At 42.7% G+C, this 18657-nt stretch overlaps 1 protein-coding gene across 3 annotated transcripts in view; it reads left to right on the top strand.

The window, feature by feature from the left end:
* Nucleotides 1–18657, top strand: part of CAMK1D (calcium/calmodulin dependent protein kinase ID) — a 208770-nt gene that overhangs the window by 160764 nt on the left and 29349 nt on the right. For all 3 annotated transcript variants that reach the window (XM_068189489.1, XM_068189487.1, XM_068189488.1), the window contains exons 4-6: nucleotides 5072–5210; nucleotides 9331–9457; nucleotides 17163–17238. In XM_068189489.1, coding sequence (XP_068045590.1) covers nucleotides 5072–5210; nucleotides 9331–9457; nucleotides 17163–17238 — 342 coding nt within the window. The remainder of the gene's footprint in view (nucleotides 1–5071; nucleotides 5211–9330; nucleotides 9458–17162; nucleotides 17239–18657) is intronic.

Consider the following 18657-nt stretch of genomic DNA (forward strand, 5'->3'; position numbering starts at 1 on the left):
GGGAGTTTTTGTTTGGTTCTCATTTTTCATTAAAGTACTTCTTTGAAACGTTGCACCTTCTGCTTTCCTGATGGTGCTGCAGAGGAATTGGATGCTTTGGAAAAAGTTTGATAATGCCCTTTCTCTTTACCTGCAGCATGGGCTGTTTTCTTTTAGTTTGCCAGTTTTGTTCTTTCCTAATGAACTGATGGTGAAATGGATTAATGTAAAGGGAAGGTGTAATAGTAATGTGTTTAAATGTAATAGTAATGTGTTTAAAAGGTAATGTGTTTGTGTTTAGAAGAAGACTGGATGTGGCACTCGGTGCCATGGTTTAGTTGAGGTGTTGCGGCATGGGTTGGACTTGATGATCCTGATGGTCTCTTCCAACCCAGTCATTCTGTGAATTCTGTAATGCTGAAATGTTTCCTCATGTCTCACAAGTTACATCTGTAAATTAGAAAATGCACAAATATGGAAACTGTAGTGCCAAGGACTGACACCAATCCTTGAACAGAGCCTGAGTAATTACTAGGAGGACACTGTTAGAGTGACCTCTCTTTTGCCTCTAATGAGCATTGCAAGGTCTTTCAGGGTCCTTTTTTACTGTCTGTGCTGGGTGTTCAGCCAACAGTGTACACACGGAGAGCCCAATTAACAAGGTAGCTCGTCCATGTACAAAACCATTGGTATTTTCAAAGTTTTTTGAAACCTGTCCTGAATTGAGCCACTCAGTGTGGCAGCTTGTGCTGGGGGTTTAGATCTGCATTTAAACATCACACAAGAAGCAAAACCCCCAAATCCAGTCAGGAAAATAAAATATTATAAATATAGGAATTAGAAATGTAGGAATTTGTTGCAAACTCCATCACCAGCCTAGGTCCTCTGAAAGATTTGTATCATCTGCATGATCAATATATGAAGTCTCCTTAATGAAACACTAGATCTGGAAGCTTTTGTCTCAGGAAACCCTGGAAACAGAGTGCAATCTGTGTTTCCCCAGTGGAACTGCAGATAACGTCTCTTTTATCATATGGTCAAGCTGGGTTCTACTGTCCCTCCTCAAAGTGGGTGTTAATGGAATTACATCCTGGCCTGTACCAGCAACAGTGTGGCCAGCAGGACCAGAGCAGTGACTGCTCTCCTCCCCTCAAATCCTATTTCCTTTCACCTCAAATGTTTATTCTGGCCTTTTTCATGTGCCTAGTCAGTAATACGTACTAAAGGCATGTAGCCTTAGGTAAAAGATGTAGTAGGAGTTAAAGTATTTGCATTTATGGCTGGGTTTGGTCGTGTTTTCTTCGTTCTAAACTAAATTATTCTTCTGTCATTGTTTTGAAATTGTTTCCTGTTGCTGGAGGCATATTCTGGGGTGTCCATGTGCCATGAGGACACTTGGGTCAGCTCCTTCTCCAAGTGCTGGGCTTTTCCCAAGCTGCTTGGAGAACCAGGGAAAAGCCACTGTTCAGTGGCTGAGCAAGGACCAAAGGTTGGAGCCACACATGTTCCATCCAGGCAGTCCCAGCAGGCACATCCATACAGAGGAGGCAGTTGTAGCTGCTTTGCTGAGTTTTGCCCAACTCTGAGTCCCTGGGCAGGGCTGAAGCTACCCTGGATCACAGTGTGATACTTGAGCTGCTCCAGAGTTAAATGCTTTTCAAGTACCTGAACTTGGCTAGCTGTCCTTTGACTTTTTCTTTGCTGGGAACCAAGATTGAAATCATCAGGGGAAAAAGGTTCCTTTTGCTGTTGTTTGTGTGTCCAGCTCTGTGAGCCAGTGCCAGCTGCAAGACAGGAGCAGTCCTCTAATTTCCACTAATGAGAAATCCCTCCTACCCTCTCTTTCTGGACAGAAAATTCTGGCTTAAAGTCCTTTAAAACAAAGACCTAATTCTGCTCTTACTGCCTGCAGTTTCAATTCTGCCTCAAAATTGCCATAGAGAGGGCAAAGCTGGATGGTGCCATTAAAAAGAAAATAATTATTCCAGAGTATTAAAGACTGGAACAAACTGCAGCAGTGCTTTATGAGTGCCCAGGTCTGCTCAGAACAGATGCCAAGTCCCATCTCAGCAGGGCAGAGGGGATTGGGATCAAGACCAGCCAACAGGCCACATCTCTACCATGAGTTTAGACCTCAGATGCTCTCCCACAGCTGCCTTTGCTGGTTTACTCCTGTGACAGCACTGACTTATGTCAGTCCCTGGGTGCTGTGAAGGGAGCAGTATTCCCAATGACTGTGTTTGAGTTAACCCTGTCTTGGAGGAGAAAAGCCGTAAGGACATAAGCTCCATATGGACAGTAGCCATGGCCTTGGGCGCTGAGTTGAAGAGCATCCTGGGGAGGTGGAGCTCAGCCAGGAATCTTGCCCACATCAGGGAGACTCTAGAGGTGAGTGTAAATGTGTAATGCACCATAACACAGAGTCACCACACTAATAAATAGGAGCACGAGACCCTTGGCTCTCTGCATGTACCTGGGATGCTGCAACATTCTCAATAAACAAGTGCCTGCAAATGTAAGGGCTGCTCCTGAGTGCTTGGGTTAAGCTCTGGTTTGCAGTGCATCATTTAAGAGGTTGCAAATATTTTCCATGTGTTGAAATAAAATTATAAACAGATTGAGCCCGGGTAAAGTAGATCCACTGGACTAAATCTGACTAAGAAAAGCCTTCAATTAAAGAATGAGGCTTAAGAGGGGCGGGGAGTGAGCTGCCATGGAGGGAAATTCTGTCAATTTAGTGAAAAATATTTTGTGGGAATATACTCTCCACAAAGATCAAAGGAGAGTTTCCTTGTGCAGGAAAGCACGTGATGTAAATTGGTATCTACTAAAGCAGTCCATTGCTTCAGTGTAGCAAAGTAACTGTATGAAACTGCAAAACAGCACACACTGCATTTTCATGGGGAAATGCGTTGTATTCAATGATATTAATTACTGTGTGGGCTCAGTTTTCAGTGCAATCAATCCACAGGAAACAAGGAGACTGCAAGGGAAATATAGAAAGACAGTCAGCTAATAGGAGCCATATTCAGTAAAATTGTATCTGCCTTCAGTGAACAGTGAGGGTGAGGCATGTCTGCTCTCCTTGGCAGGGCACAGCATGGGCAGGGCAGTGGGTGAAGGGCCGAGAGGGGCTTGGAGCAGCACGCTGTGTATTCGCACATATGTATGTATAAATGTGGGTATGTGAGAAATACAGCTCCTGCTTTGAGAAACTAGGAAAGAAGGGGATTTAATTCAGGCTGCTGGTGGACTTCAGACCCTGGGTGACCTTCACCTTTCCTGCAGTTTCAGTATAGAGCTAGCATGTTAGTAAACTGTTTGTTTTTTTTGCCTAGCACTTAGTAGAAGGATTATCTGGTTTCTTTCTTTTTCTTCCAAGGTTGCTTTTCATTTTCTAAGCTGTGTTCATTTTTAGTGGTATCATTCTCTCCCATTCAGGCTCCAAACTTCCCTAGGAAGTGACTTCATGTTATTATTCAAGCAGATTATTGCCTGGAGTGGCTGAATTACCTAGTGTTCGTGTAATGGCAAGCTCTCAGTCCATATGCATTTTATGACTGTAATCACTTGTTATTTTCCCTTTATTAAGTTTGTTTTTAAAGAAAGTTTTACTGTGCTATTTATGATATGCTAAGTGGTGTAACTTGCTGAAGAAACATATCACATACATTTTATTTTTTAATAGGTTTTGCTTGCTAAAATGGAAATCTTTTATTTACCCTAGTAGGGCAGTTTTTTGCTGACAGTTTTATTATTTCAATTACTCAGACATTTCTTTCCTCTTTTGTTTCCTCAGATACTCCTCCAGGGAGTTTTAATGTGCCATTCTTTATTTAAAATTGGGTTCAGAACGTGTTATTTCTAGCAAGGCAGGAAAAAAGTGCAGTACAGCAGACATTAAATAGTGGGATGTCAAGGTTTTATTTTCTTTCCTCTTTGAGTTGTGGAATACTTTCCTCATTTGTGTCATCTGGTGATGAATTGCACTGATAATCTGTGTTCCTCATCAATAACTGTCTCCTACCAGTGCCAGGCAGAGGCTGTGCTCTGCCTACAGAGCTTATGACTGCAGAAAAATGAGCATGCATTTGTGAGTAAAGGAGGGGACCTCTGAGAGCATTTAAAATTGTCAGAGGTGCCGGCTACTTTAATAAACTAATGCTCTATAGGTAGTGGCAGCAACTCCTGAATGCATTTCACTTGCTAGTGGGGGGAAGAGCGGGACCATTCCTCTGGGGCAAACCCCAAGCCTTGGTCAGTGGAGTGAAAAGGGAACCCCAAGTGATCATAAAAGGTGGGAGCTTTACAGCCTGAGTGGGCCAGCACCAGCAGATGGAACTGCCTATGCAAAGTTCTCTAGGGTGGAACAGCAAAGAAAGCAGGGTCTGCTCCCCTGGCTCTTGCTGGGGTATGACTGTGATTCCCTCTGCAAGTGCTAGTGGGTCTTCGGCCACTCCCTGATGTGTGACGGATTTTCCGTTATAGCCTGACCAGTCTTTGGAGAAAATCTAACTCAGTTCAGAGAACCATAGCATATGTTGTGTTGGAAGGGGCCCATCAGGATAACTGAGTCTAACTGGCCCTGCACAGGACACCCCAGTCACACCCTCTGCCTGAGGGCATTGTCCAAATTTTGAACTCAGTCAGGCTCAGTGCTGTGACCACCTCCCTGGGGAGCCTGTTCCAGTGCCCAACCACCCTCTGGATGAAGAACCTTTTTCTGATATGCAGCTTAAACCTCCCCTGACTCAGCTTCAGGCCATTCTCTCGGGTCCTGTCACTGGGCACCGGAGAAGTGACCAGTGCCTGTCCCTCCACTGCCCCTCATAAGGATGTTGAAGAGCACATTGAGGTCTCCCCTCTAGGCTGACCAGACCGAGTGACCTCAGCCCCTACACATAAGGCTTTCCCTTCCCGACCCTTCACCATCCTCGTGGCCCTCCTTGGGACAGTGGGGGAGCCCCAGCGCTGCAGGCAGATCTGCTCTGGCTGCCTGTGTCTAGTGCATGGCTTTGACCATCCTTTAATGATGCAGAAAGGGCATTACAAAGCACATCCTCACACTTCTGCTTCCTGTTGTGTTTTCCAGAGTGTCTGGGGGAGAGCTCTTCGACCGCATTGTGGAGAAGGGGTTCTACACAGAGAAGGACGCCAGCACCCTGATCCGGCAGGTCCTGGACGCTGTGTACTACCTGCACCGCATGGGCATCGTGCACAGGGACCTCAAGGTAGGGCCACAGCACCACTCTGTCCCCTGGGCAGCGTTAAACGAAGTCGTGTAATTGTGTGAGCCTAACAAACACGTGTGCCCCGGGACTGGCTGTTCCAGTAAGGTTGTACCATAGGAGAGATGCTCCAAAGCTTCCTGGAAACCACCCCCCCTCGAGGATCCCCCTGGTGGGAAGACCCCCAAAAAGTTCTGTGCCAGTATTGGGAGACAAATGGGACTTTTGGTTTTTTCGGTCTTGAGGTTGCTGTTTATTTTTCTCTTATCAAAAGTTCAGCACACCGTCTACATAACAGACTTAGCATACAGAGAAAAGGCACTAAAGTCACAAGACACACAGGTTCAAGGTCTTTTAAAGCTGTTTTGTCCAATTAACTCTTAGAACCTATTTTATTTCTATCTTTCTACCCATAACTAATTATTTGTCTGTTCACACAACATCTGAATTGCGGTTCTTTCTCACCAATCACTCTGTGCCACCAACACTGCAGAAAATAGAGTAGATGAAGAACAAGAAGGAGATCAGACAACAGCCAAAATCCTCCATCTTGTCTTCTATCTACCTCCATTCTAAAAACCCAAAACTCTAAGTTTTTCACCCCGTGATGAACTATACTGCTATCTATTTCACACACCTGTAGATTCCAATTCATCCCAAACTCTTGGAGGCTTTCTCCATGGACAAAGATTAAAAGCAGCATTCTCCTGGCGGTCAGGACTTCTCAGGACAGACAGAGAAATATTCCCTGGGTTCCAACATCCATGGAATTGGTTTTAATGAGGACTATGCAGTCAGGGCAGTTACAGTGGGAGCTTTACATGCCATTAAGACCCAAAATGTTACATTAAGGCAGAAACCCCATCTCAGCTGAGGTGTGTTCACTGCTATAAAGTATTTTGCAGGTTTGCTGTGCTAGATTTACTTTTACTTAATAATAACTGTTATTTACTTAATAACAAACATGGGGGAAAGTTGAGTGATTTCCTATCGTTTGGAGCAGTGTTTTTGTTAACAGCAAGGGTTCTTCTAAGCACCGTTGTGTGCCAATGTGATATTTAGATGATTTTCCTTTCAGCTGCACCATATTGTCACATCTAAACCTCTCTGCTTTTCAGGTAAATAAACCCTCCCTAAACTTTGTTGTTTTATTGTTTTCTTCCAGTATCTGAAGTGTCATTAAGACAAGTAGAAAGGCTTGGATTTGATAGCACTTTAGTGTTTTAAGTAATAAATTAGCAGAAGGTACTAGAAAAAAATACAAATTTCAAAAGAAAACTGTGGGTTCAGTTCCTCAGCTCGTTAATTCTGCCAAGGTTTACTGCCAGAAATGAAGACTTCAGTGTTGGAAACAACACCTCTGACTCTGTTTTGGAGGGATGCTCCAAACAGGAGTTTCCTTGGATGTTGAGGCAGAGCTTGTATTTTCCCCCTGTAAAAAGAGTGGAATTTGGCTACATGTAATGAGCCTTATATAAGCCTTATAAAAAGGTTTAAAGAACGCTAATAGAGTCAAGAGGCACTGCAGTCCAGCCCAGACAGTCCCAAATAATGGGTTTCCTGTAAGGAGGCACTGGTTAGGCTTCATCTCCTACAGTCTCCACATCTTGCCCTCAGCTCCTGTTCATTTCCTGCCTTTATGCTGAAGTACATAGAAACATAAATTCTTATATTTATAAGAGCTCCACAGAATTCCAGTATGGAAGTGCTCTATTTTAACATGACTATCTTGCTCCCAAATTCAACTTTTTGGAAACAACTTCAGGTTTCTTTCTGCCACCAGCATTTTCGGAGTGAGGTCCAAGACCTCTTAATTCAGATATTCCATAGTACAAGGTCTTGGTATTCTTGTATTTATAATCTAAAGCAGGTTATACCTCTCATTTAAAAAAATAATCTTATTTTAAAGTTCCTGTAATAAAATATGGGGTCTGGTGATTTGGGAATTAAATTAATGTACAAATTACTTTCAGAGTTTATGTAAGGCCAAGCTGAATTTAGATCAAACCAACCTTGTCCAGTGGTATTTTGTAGCAAAGAGCAGCTCTTTTTCTCTTTCTCTCTTTTGTTTGCAGATTTTTGTCAGTACCATATCAATTGTCAAAATTACTCATAAAATACAGTATATAAGGAACACCTGCTGTGAATTACTGTTAGCAAAAACATACCATGATGAGAAAAACAGGGATATAATAAGACTTTTTATGATTTCAAAAATCAAAATAAGTGTAAGTTTCAAACTTAAACTCTGGGAAAGAATCCACTCTACAAAAATACAACGCATGAAACATCCAGAACAATTATTTATTGTAATTATGTGATTATTCAGATACCAAAATAGTACTTGCTGTAGCTGGTAAAAGCAGGTCTGGGCTCCAAGTCTCTAATCTAAGTAATGCAAGAGCAGATTAGAAGCGTTGGCAGCAAGTGATGTCCAGGATGCACAAAAGGACTGAAAGGCTCAAGCAGCTCCACTTGGTACAGAGCCACATTGTTAATATTTTTTTAATTAACCAGCTTGAGGCAACAGAATTCTTTTAAACAAGTTTGACTTTTAAATGTGTGGATTTCGTGGCCTTACTAAATGTATGTGGGAACCTGAGGTGAGTTATCAGAAATTGTTAGGAAATAACTGCTTTTCCCTTCATTCCAAGTCTACTGACCCCTCAGGAGATCACAAGAACACTAGTAAAAATTAGGAGTGGCTCCAACCTAGGGCAGAGCATGGCATGAAACTTTAGTCCCTAAAAGAGTGTTAACACTATAAAGTCCAATTAAAGCACTGGTCTTGCAAGTTATCATGAGAAATAAACATAAATGGTACAACTGCATATTTATTTTTAGGAACCAAATAATTTCCCTTTTTACCTCAGCCCTGCTGGCCCACAGCTGTGGCTGTGGCTTGCAGATCCTCTCATGGCCATTGTGTCCCATGTTTCCACATGTCCTGTGGAAGAAGCCATCACTTGATGCTGGGGCTGGGGAGCCAGGAAATGCTTTAACCTCCTGAACGGGGACATTGCCTTCCAGCACTCCTTCATCCCCAGAGCAGATGGAGAAGGGAAGATGGGTGCTGGTGCTGCTGAACTGCAGCTCCTCCTCCTTACAAATCCAAGCTTGGATGTGTCCCAGGGAGTCTGAGGATGTTGTGTGGCCACAGCTGCTCCTCACCATTTCCTGGAGCACACAGCAGGCTGCGTGTCAGCATTTGTGCCAGCTTTGGGCAAAAGACTCCAACAAGGCTATTTGGAAACATTGGGTACCCATCACTTTTATAGGTCAAGTCCCAAAGGTCCAAGACACATGGCCACCAGGCTGAGTGCTGCAGGTGTGGGCCCTTTTCATGAGCCCAGATGTTAAGCAGGAGAAGAGGTGGGCTCTCACAGCACCCAGCAAGAGCTTTGCTGTGTAGCAGCAGCACACTCAAAGCACATGGGTGCAGGACTGTCTGGAGCAGATGGAGGCTGGTTGGGCTCTCCAAGCTGCCTGACTCCGGTATAAAAGGTCACAGGGCTTTGAGGAGTGATCCTTGTTTTCTCTTGCCATAAACAAGTTGCTGTGCTCAGTGCTATAGCACATTTTTCCTTCAGCATTTTTTCCTAATCAGCTCTAGCTGAAATATCCTCGCTTCAAGTCTGTTAACTGTAAAGGTATTTCCTCTCTCAAAACAGTTTGTTTCTAGTGGAGAAGATACAAAAATTCTCTAATACCTCCTGTTTTCCTTTTTCTTTTTTCAAATACTGTATAAATTTTTTTTAGTACACTACCTGGATTTGCCATATTTACTTGCTTTCAAATGAATCCTTCTGTTTCACCACTCTGAAGTGATAATATGTCAGACATATCTTACAAGTAAGGGATTAGCCTTGGGTCTTATTTGAGGTGCCAGAGGAGAAGTTGTTGTCCCAGAAAAGTTGCTCAAAGCTCAGGGTGTCAGGGTCTTCCATTTGTTGCCGTACAGGAGTCTGGAGATGATCTCCATGTAAGTTTTAAGAACAGCTCTTTAGGCTTAGGGCAACCAAATTATGTTTGTGTACGGTGTGACTAGGGATCGTATTAAATGCAAAGCTGTTGTTACAGAACTCGCATATTCAAAACTCGTTGTGCTTATTCTCCTTTCTAGCCTGAGAACTTGCTGTACTACAGCCAGGATGAGGAGTCAAAAATCATGATCAGTGACTTTGGATTGTCGAAGATGGAGGGTAAAGGAGATGTTATGTCCACAGCCTGCGGAACTCCTGGCTATGTCGGTAAGAGGTTTGCTTATATTTTAGTGAAAACGAAATAGTACTCATTTTCTGGTGCTGGTACATGGTGCACGTGAGATTTTACAGATATTTGTTAGAATTTAAGGTTTGCCTGTGCTCTGTCTTGTGTGCTCTTCCCCTTTGGGGTACAATTCTGCAATCCAGCTCTGGGTCTGTGGGATTCACTTTCATGTTTTCAGTCCACTGCGGAATGAGTGTTCTCAAAGACCCTGCTTTATCTTCACCAGAAGCATGGGAAGAATAGCCTCAAATGTATTGCTCCTGCAAGCACCTGGAAAACCAAGAAGCTTTGCATAATGAAATGCATTATTTTAATCATAAAGAACAGCATTTGCCAGATTCCTGATAGAAGACCGTAAAATCAAATAGCTGCATTTATTCAGTTATGTTCAGTAATTCTCTGTTAACAATCACATTAAGTTACTGACTCAGATGTCAAAATGCAAAACCTCTTTAGATCCTTGGGCCTTCCTGGACAGTGTCAAATTGTCTTCTGTCATTTTTTCTTTGCTCTCTGTCCATTTGGTAGTGATTGTACAAGGCTGCCTATTAGCATGTTTGCCAGCAGCCTTTGAAAACAGTTAAAGTAGCTGAAAGTGAGCATTAGATGGCAGGTGGCGATGAGGTCTGTTTGAGCAAACACATTTAAATGGCTCCCTTTGTGTACAAGACATCCAGCAAGCCTCCTGTGCCTCCTGCCACACCAGGATCATCAGCTGAGGTGGGAAAATTAAACTTTGGGGTATCCATGAAATCCATGAAACTGACAGTGGATAGATTTCTCTCAGATCTTTCCAGCAGGAAAGACTGGATGTTTTCCAGCTGTCAAAAGCTCTTTTTACTTTGCAGCTGCCACCTCTCCTCTTTTCATAGTTCTGATGATATCATGGTACAACAACTCAGATTAGGTGATTATGACACAGTGATACAGATTTGTCACAGGTACTCTTTATGGGCATTATCTTCACACTGTGCAGACACACTCTATCCCACTAAAATCAAGAAAAAGAACATATTTCTGTGCTTTTCCCATCAATGTTTTATTTTAAGACATGGGCCAGGATGCACTCCGAGTAGCAGTCTTGTGTAATCACACCAGACTGGAAATCTTCTTCCAAAGCAGTAGCAGGAATTGAGCTGAGACAGCAATTTTCATAACTTTTGCTGTCAGCTCTTCTGTCCCTATCAAACATGTTTTATTTTGTTCTGGAATGGATACTGACTAGAATGAGTCTCAAGACACAGGAAAGCTTAGATGATGTTTGCTGAAGTGCTGGTGAAAATGAGGGAGTGACTCTGCTTGGTCTCTGAGTGATCTCATGCAGCTTCTAGTCATTGCTATTTACATGAGAAAACTTGCTATTTTGGAGAGGAAGCTCTTGGAGGCTGTGACAGGAGCTGTAGTGCCTTGAGAGATGTTTGAGAGCTCTCATTACCCATGGTCTGGCCTGTGATGGCTGCACAAGTGCCTCCAGGCTTGTTGTTACCTTGCTGAACACAGCATTTACTCATCCTGGTTCAAGAGGTCATGGCCACTTATTTTTGAAGTGCTGACAGGATTTTTCCCCCTCCTTCACAAAGAAAACAGCTCTAAATATTTGTTCTCTTTTTTTTTTTTTTTTATTTTTCTTTTTTTTTTCCTGCACAGCTCCTCTTTAGTGCTGTACTATTTTTTTTAAAACATAATAGGTTGCTCACACAACATTCTCCAAGCTCAGAAGGTTTTTGTTGCTGGTCACTGTGTTGATGCCCACAAATGTTCTTCATTGAGTATTACACCTGATGTTGTGGCTTCTGCATAGGTGGTCTGCAACTTGCCCACATCCAAAAGCTTTCATGTCTTCCAGTGTCACTCCAACTTGCAGCACCTGCCAAGTGCCCTCAAATCAAAGGAAGAATTATTCCTCCTAATGGCACAGCATGCATAAAAGTCCTCAGCCTGGCTGGGATAGACAAATGCCACAGCCCCAACCCATCAAGTGCCCTGTCTGCCACCTCTTTTTGTGTTTTGCTTTTTCTTTCCCACTTATTTTACCTCAGGTTAAGTAGCACTCAGGGATCCATCACTTAAATCTAATTTCCTGGTGCTTTTCTTCAGAGATACGTAGAACACCCTACTTTCTAAGATCTTACTAGAATTGATTATTTTTATCAGTTTAAGCACTTTGCTTTTAAATTGCTGGAAGATGTTTAGGCACATATCACATGTCAAAGGCACACAGGGCTCTGTTAAGAAGTCATTGGTATCTGGTACAATTTATACTTCATCTCTAGAATTGGGTGCAGTCAGATCCCACTTTGCAAAGTGCTGGAGAAGCTTCTGACTCAGAAGCAGCCCTGATCTTAACTCATGTCTTCTGCCCAAGTATTTGCAAGAATGCAACCCCCCTGTCATTTTCTGTCTAATTTCCCTGATCAGGATATACTTTCAACTCCTTGTGCTTCATTTTTTATCTCAACTTTGCTTATTTTCATCTGCAAAGAACAATAGTATCTGTGACACTAAATGCCTGTTTATGTGGAAATTTATTGAATAAGGAAGGGTGTAATTATAATTAAATTCCTTAGCAAATATTGGGGTTTTTTCCTGAAAAATCAAAATAATACTTTTCAGCTTAGACTGTATCTAGAATGTGCCTGACCAGTAGTGCATTAGCACTTCAGCTTTTAAAGCTCTGCCTTGCAGATTAAATTACTGTCAAGAGTTCTGTGTTCCTATTTTTACAGGAGTTTTGACAGAGATTTTGGCCCTGTGATGAAAAGCTGATGGTTAAGATAATTTAACCCAATTATCTGAGCCACTTTTGTTAGGAGGCCAGTCTAAATGTTTGCTTACTGAAAAGGGGATCTGGCAATACTACCTCTTCTAAGAAGGTCTTGCATTCTCTTATCTGCTTACCATTCTTATCCCCATTTCTTATGGAAAGAGTCTGGGTGATGAGCTGGGACTAGACGCCCAATTTTTAGATAGCACCTGAAGCCATTAGTGATTTATAATTTTAAACATCATGGATTTGGGCTGGTCAGCTCTTGGCCTTATATAATAACTCAGTTTTGATGTAGGAGCTGTTCAAACCTGCCTGAAAATGAGCCATCCCTGAGGTGCGTCAAGATGGGCACCCACCAGGAGGTGACTCCAGTCACTCAGCAAATGCCTCTGAAGAGATTCTTGGATGTTTGGGAATTGGGTCTCACTGAGTGACTTTCCATGAGAGGTCGTTCCTCAAAAGCTTTTGTTATTTCTACAGATGGAACTTAGACTTTCAAGATGTTGAAAAAATTAGAAAAAAATGTCAGAAAGCCTGTCTGAGGCTGATACCGTGTGAAGGCTGACCTAGAACTAGGCTAGACAGAGCTAAAGAATAAAGTAGGGATTTATTAAAAGGCCTCAACTGTTACACCTTGGGCAGCACAAGAGCCCAGCCAGGGCTGCACCCAAGATGAACCCAAAATGGTCACAAAAATGGTTGACTGATCACAGGGTCTCACATTTTTATAAGTTCTGGTCCATTTGCATATTGAAGTGAATTGTCTAATTCCAGCTTTAGTCCATGCAATCCCATCCTTCTTGTTTTTCTCCCTTCAGTCCATGTTGTTTATGCTCTTGGGCCTGAGATTTGGATCATTTGTCCTTGGTCCACAGCTAGAGAAGGAATTGGTTTGTCTCCCTACCCTGTGAAGAGAGCTTGCTATCCCCTAATATGAAACTAAGAAGTACACACTAAAGCAGCACAGAATCTGAAAAATATAAAAGCTAAAACCTGAGGTATCAAGGCAATCTCTCATTTTGCAGAAACATTGAATTATGAGCTGTGTTTGTGGCTGACTAATATCTTAATCCTACTGAGATTTAAAATTCTTGTTCTGAGTCCCAATCCCTCTTCAAGTAAAGTTTTCTTGTACTTCCCTGTCATACAAATTGGGCTGGATCCTGGATATGTGGTTGGTCCCTGTACACCCCACCTCACTCACTGTTTTCATTTTCTATAGTGCTTTTATGCAAGGTCATTTCACAACTTTAATCTCTGCTCTGCCAGAAATCCAGTAGTTTCAAATCTCACCAAAGCCACCTGCTCCTCTTAGCCCTGTGCAAGACCACAGCATTTAAGTAAGCAACAGATTTTCACGTTGAATTTTGACTTATTTGATATCCTGTGAGTCAAAGGTTGGAAAATATTCAATAAGCCTTCAGAATACCCTTATTAACAATAAGCTACCTCAGGAGCCTTTAGGCAGTATCATGAGTAATCAAGTAAAAATAAAGCATGGGAATCACTCTGAACAGGGTTTGCTCAGGAAGAAGCATGAGACAGGGCAATTTCTCATCTCTGCTGCCGAATCCTGACAAAGACTCTGCTAAACATAAACTGCATTATTACCCATGGCAATTATCTAAATCTGAGTCGGCAACATGAAATAAGAATGTCAGGAGCACCAAAAGTCAGCAATACTGCACTGAAACCCTGCTCTCCTTCAGAAAAAGCCTCAAACTTCAGAGTCTCAGCTGACCAGAACCAGGTGAACACTGCAGGAATGTGTGAAAAAATGGAAAGAAGTTGTTTTCACCCCAAGAGTCAGTGGGAGAAGGACTCTGGTCCTGTGGTGAAGCTGCTTCATGTGCCTCTCAGCCTGTTTGCACTGTGAGGAGGGTACTTTGTAGGTTTTGACTTCAGGAAAGGGGCTGGGTTGGCCCTTCGTGTGCAGTACAGGCTGTTATGAAGGACAGGCACCCTCATGACTTGTACAGTGTGATCAACAGGCTTAAAGTATCAGAGCAATCCCCATCACCCGAGCTCTTTGCAGGAACATGGATTGCAGTTTTTGGCATCCAGCAGCTGCATTTTTAGGGGGCTTGTCAGAACAGCTGTGCTCTCTGAGGGTAATGGCATAGTGTTCTCAAAGGGTTCCAAATGTCCTGGTCTGTACCTTTTCTTAAAACCTCAATTTGAAACAAGCCTTTGAATTTGTTCTCTTATTAAAAGCAAAACATAACCAAAAAAAGCTAACTGTAAGACAGCAGGATCCTCTGGAGAAGCACATCTTCATTAACCTGAAGGTGGAATGAGCCTCCACCTTGTACCTGGCTCTGTTGCAGTGCTGATTTGGCCAGAAACAGCTGCCTGGATATGAAGGAAGGGTCCAGGTTTGCCCCATTGGTTTCCCTGTCTGGGTGACCATTGTTTATGGTTTGAGCCCAGAGTGATTCCCTGGGGATGTGTGACAGCAGAAGCCGTTGTTCAGCTGGCATCTCCCCAGCTCCAGAAATGGGAGATTTGGCTTTCCCCTTCTTTTTTCTGCTGTTTTGTCTCCCCAGCCGTCTGTGTTGATCCTTTAATGCTGTCAGCTCCTGGATTTTTTCGTTGTGTCTCCTGCTTTTGCCTCTTGGCACTGATCTGCTGTCATTCCTGAGAGCTTCTCTGACTTGTTTTTCAGCTCATTAAATATTTCTGTATATCAGAGACACATGATGCTGAGCTACATCCTCCTGCTCCTGCTGCGTGTCTGCTTATTGGAACAAACATCAAAAGCAGCCATTTGGACTTTAAAGAAGTATTTAAACCTCCTACCTTTCTTCATTAATGCTTACCCTGTATTGTTCTTACCCGTTTCAGAGCTGCCATCCTCAGCAGCAGCTATCAGTGCTCTTCACGCCTTTAAAACAGAGAGAAACGCCCCAGCACAGCTTCGATGTGTTAAGAGGGAAAGTCTTTATATAGTTCACATCCCCTCATCTCAGAATTGTTTTCTGTTATGTTAATGTGGCATATCTGTATAATGTCAGGAGCTCACTGGTGCTCAGCAGCCATTTGCATAATATTTTCTTTAGGAACTATGAGATGTGTAATGTTTACCAGTCTTGAAAGTTATGTAAACAGGCACAGACAGTCAAAGGTAGAAGAGAATGTGAATAAAATACTAGGAATTTGGAAGGACTGGAAAGTTGGAAGACATTTAAGCATATAAAGACAGGAGAACATTAGCTCCCTTCTTCTTCATATTTTGTCACAAAATTCAATTACAAGGGATGGAACAAAACAGGAAACTGTCTCATTTCTTATGCAGTGGTCCCAATTTCCAATTCACATACAGTGGTCCCAATTTGCTGAATGACTTGAAAACTGGTGTAGTGGGAGTCCAGAACATCCCTTTGACCAACCCGACCCCGACAGGGTAGTATTTAACCTGTCCTGCAGACTGGGACATATCCCAGTCTTCAAGAGTCTTCATAATATGGTTGCCAGCTATAATTTGACCCACATTCCCCTGAATTTTCTTCAGTTCTGCAACATGTCCCTGGTGAAATTTGACCCTTTCCATCATTGTTCTGTTTGTGCAAATGCAGATGCCCTCACCTGCCTTGTGCACTCTCTTCCTTCAGCCCCCTCTATGAGCCCTCCTGCCAAAGCACCAGAGTCTTTTTTATTCCCATTATCTCTTCTTGTTCCATACCTTGCAGGCACTATTGACCTTGGCTTTTTTTTTTTTTTTTTTTTTTTTTGTTGGTTTGTCTGGATTAAGAAGATAAATCTTTGAAGAGTCCTACCAGTACCACAGTGGATAGGTAGCTAGTAAATGTGGGGCTCAAGTTTTAATACTTCTCTGTGTTTCACAATTTGTTTTTTGCTCTTCTTCAAGTAACAAAATGCTTTGGTGCTGGTGAGACTCCTAGCACAGGAAGGTGTGACTCCCAAGAAATATTTTTGTTGGGATTTGCCACTTCATTACTTTTTTCCAGCATTTGAACTCCAAATTACTCAAAGGAAATACTGGACTTTTTAAAATCCAGTATGCTTTAGGAATGCCACAGTTAGTGATTTCTTGCATTATTGTGGATGTTTTGCTTTGAAAGAGGCAAAAGCTTCTTTACATGAAAAAGAATATGGTCACAGGGGTTTAAAATTTAGGTTTAAACATTTGCACTGCAAGGTTCCAACGGGGAAAACATAATACTTAAGGATTCCAAACAAAAAATACACCTTTTTAAGTCTCAGTGGTATAAGATAGTAAAGCAGATCCACAAGGAGTTTAAATAAATTCGCAGGCTCTTACTTCTAGCAAAATTTAGACTATGGTGGCTGTACAGAGGTAGGAGCCTCAATTCCTTTGTGCACATGTCCAATTCCTGCAGCTTTTCATTTTTCCTCTGAGGTGTCTGTGTTCCCAGAGGCAGAAGGACAAATGACTCCCTCTGACTCTGACATCCAGCAGGCTTTAGAAGGCAGCTGCTGGAAGAAGTGGTGGCTGCTCTCCTTCCTCTCCTGCAGATGCAGCTTATCTCCTCCCTGACCCGCTGCCGTTTCTGCGCTGCCTCTGGAACTCCACTCTGGCAGCGCGGAGCTGCGATGCTGTCAGGGAGAATGTGCATCTCTGCACCCGTGCAAAGCCTGGCCTCATTTTCCTCCTGAACAGGGAGGTGATGGCCCTCTGCCTCTCATACATTTTTCTGTGCTTTGTTTTGTTTCCTGTGCCTGGAGACAAAAATTTGTGAATTTGCTCTACTTTTGGAGTCATCCTTTCTCATGAGAATATGACCTTCAAAAACCTCAGGACACATTTGCAAGCACAAAGGCTGTACCTAGAGAGCAAAACAAGGTATTGGGGACCTTCAAGTTTCAGAGTCCTACCTTTTGACCATATTCAAATGTCTGGTCTTATAACATGTGCTTGTTTGGTTTTTTATTTTCAGCTCCTGAAGTGCTGGCCCAGAAGCCCTACAGCAAAGCCGTGGACTGCTGGTCCATCGGGGTCATTGCCTACATCCTGTGAGTACCTCCTGAGTTTCCAGTGCTGGCACCTTTGGGACCTGCAGCTTGCTGTCCCACCATGGAGTTACCTGCTTAGCCTGGGGCAAAATAACATATCCCTGACACTTGTGACACAGGGTAGCATGCACCCTGGACACCTTTCAGTTGTATAAAGGCTGAAATTTGAGCAAAAGTGGTAGGAAATGACTAGTACTCTTCAATTGTTAAAATCCTTGGTCCCACCAGAGCTATAGTGTGTGCAGTAATGTGGGCTTGTCCAGGTTGTGATATTATTGAAGTTATTGTTGTCCCCTGCTCACATTGGCTTTGAGAAGAAACAAATCTGGCTGTGTCCACTGAGTTGCCACAGAAACAAATGTATTTTCCTGACAGCATTACCACTGCTTTATTTTTTTTACTTTTCCCTTTTACACAACTGTCACAACTGTTATGCAAGACTGAAGGAAAAAGCAGCTCCAGTGAGGCACAGCATTAAAGCATTCCTACTTTGTTCCCTTTTTCCTTAAGCAGACATTTCATGGCTTGTCAACATGAATAACTTTTTGATGGTGCTGTAGAACTATTTTTGCCAGGACATACCTCATTGCTGTGCTATCCACTCTGGGCAATGTTCATTCTTTACATTTGCATTACATTTGCATAATTTATATGCTACCCAAAACAAGAAGGTTTTATATTAAACAGTATAGGAAGGCAGCTTTGTTTATTGCATGTGTGTTTGCTTATTTATTTAAACCAAAATCCTCCTGAAAACATTAGTTTTATGACTGTCTATTTTGAAAACTTGTTGCGTACAAAACTTAAATGGGAATGGATTTCTCTTGGAGCAGCCATCAATAGCAGGATGCAAAAAGCTTTTGCTAAACAAAAGCAAAAATCAACAGTGGTGATTCTGACTTTGGTTCAAAGCCCACTGGGACCTACTACAGCAGTGAGAACAGACATGCCAAAATACCTTGAAGGCTGCTTTGCAAACCATTCCTTAGTGCTCATTTAGATGAGGATGGTGTGTGCTGACTCAAAGTTACCTTTTTTCACAAGCAAATCTGATCATGGAAGTCCTAAGGGTTGGATTTTTGACATTGTTAGTCCTTGCCAGCCATGGCAGGACATGGCTGGAGTCTTTTCTGATGCTCTTTTAGGACTTAGCAGAGTACCAGTTTCAGAGAGTGGGAAAAGGAGGATGCAGGTGGGAGATAGCACTACTCTGCCTCACATCCAGGCTCAGCTGCTGCCTGGGTTCAGTTTATTGCCAAATATCCACCATGAAAATATGTGTCCATCTGTCAGCCCATGGGAGGGCTGTGAACTGTTGCATGTGGCTGCCTGGAGATAAACCTGGCTCTGCTTTCCTCCAGGTTGTCAGTCCCATGTGTCAATGGCTCATGCACTCAGGGTCATGTGTGCTGGCAGATC

This window comes from Anomalospiza imberbis, chromosome 5, assembly GCF_031753505.1.
Source record: "Anomalospiza imberbis isolate Cuckoo-Finch-1a 21T00152 chromosome 5, ASM3175350v1, whole genome shotgun sequence".
Lineage (NCBI taxonomy): Eukaryota > Metazoa > Chordata > Aves > Passeriformes > Viduidae > Anomalospiza > Anomalospiza imberbis.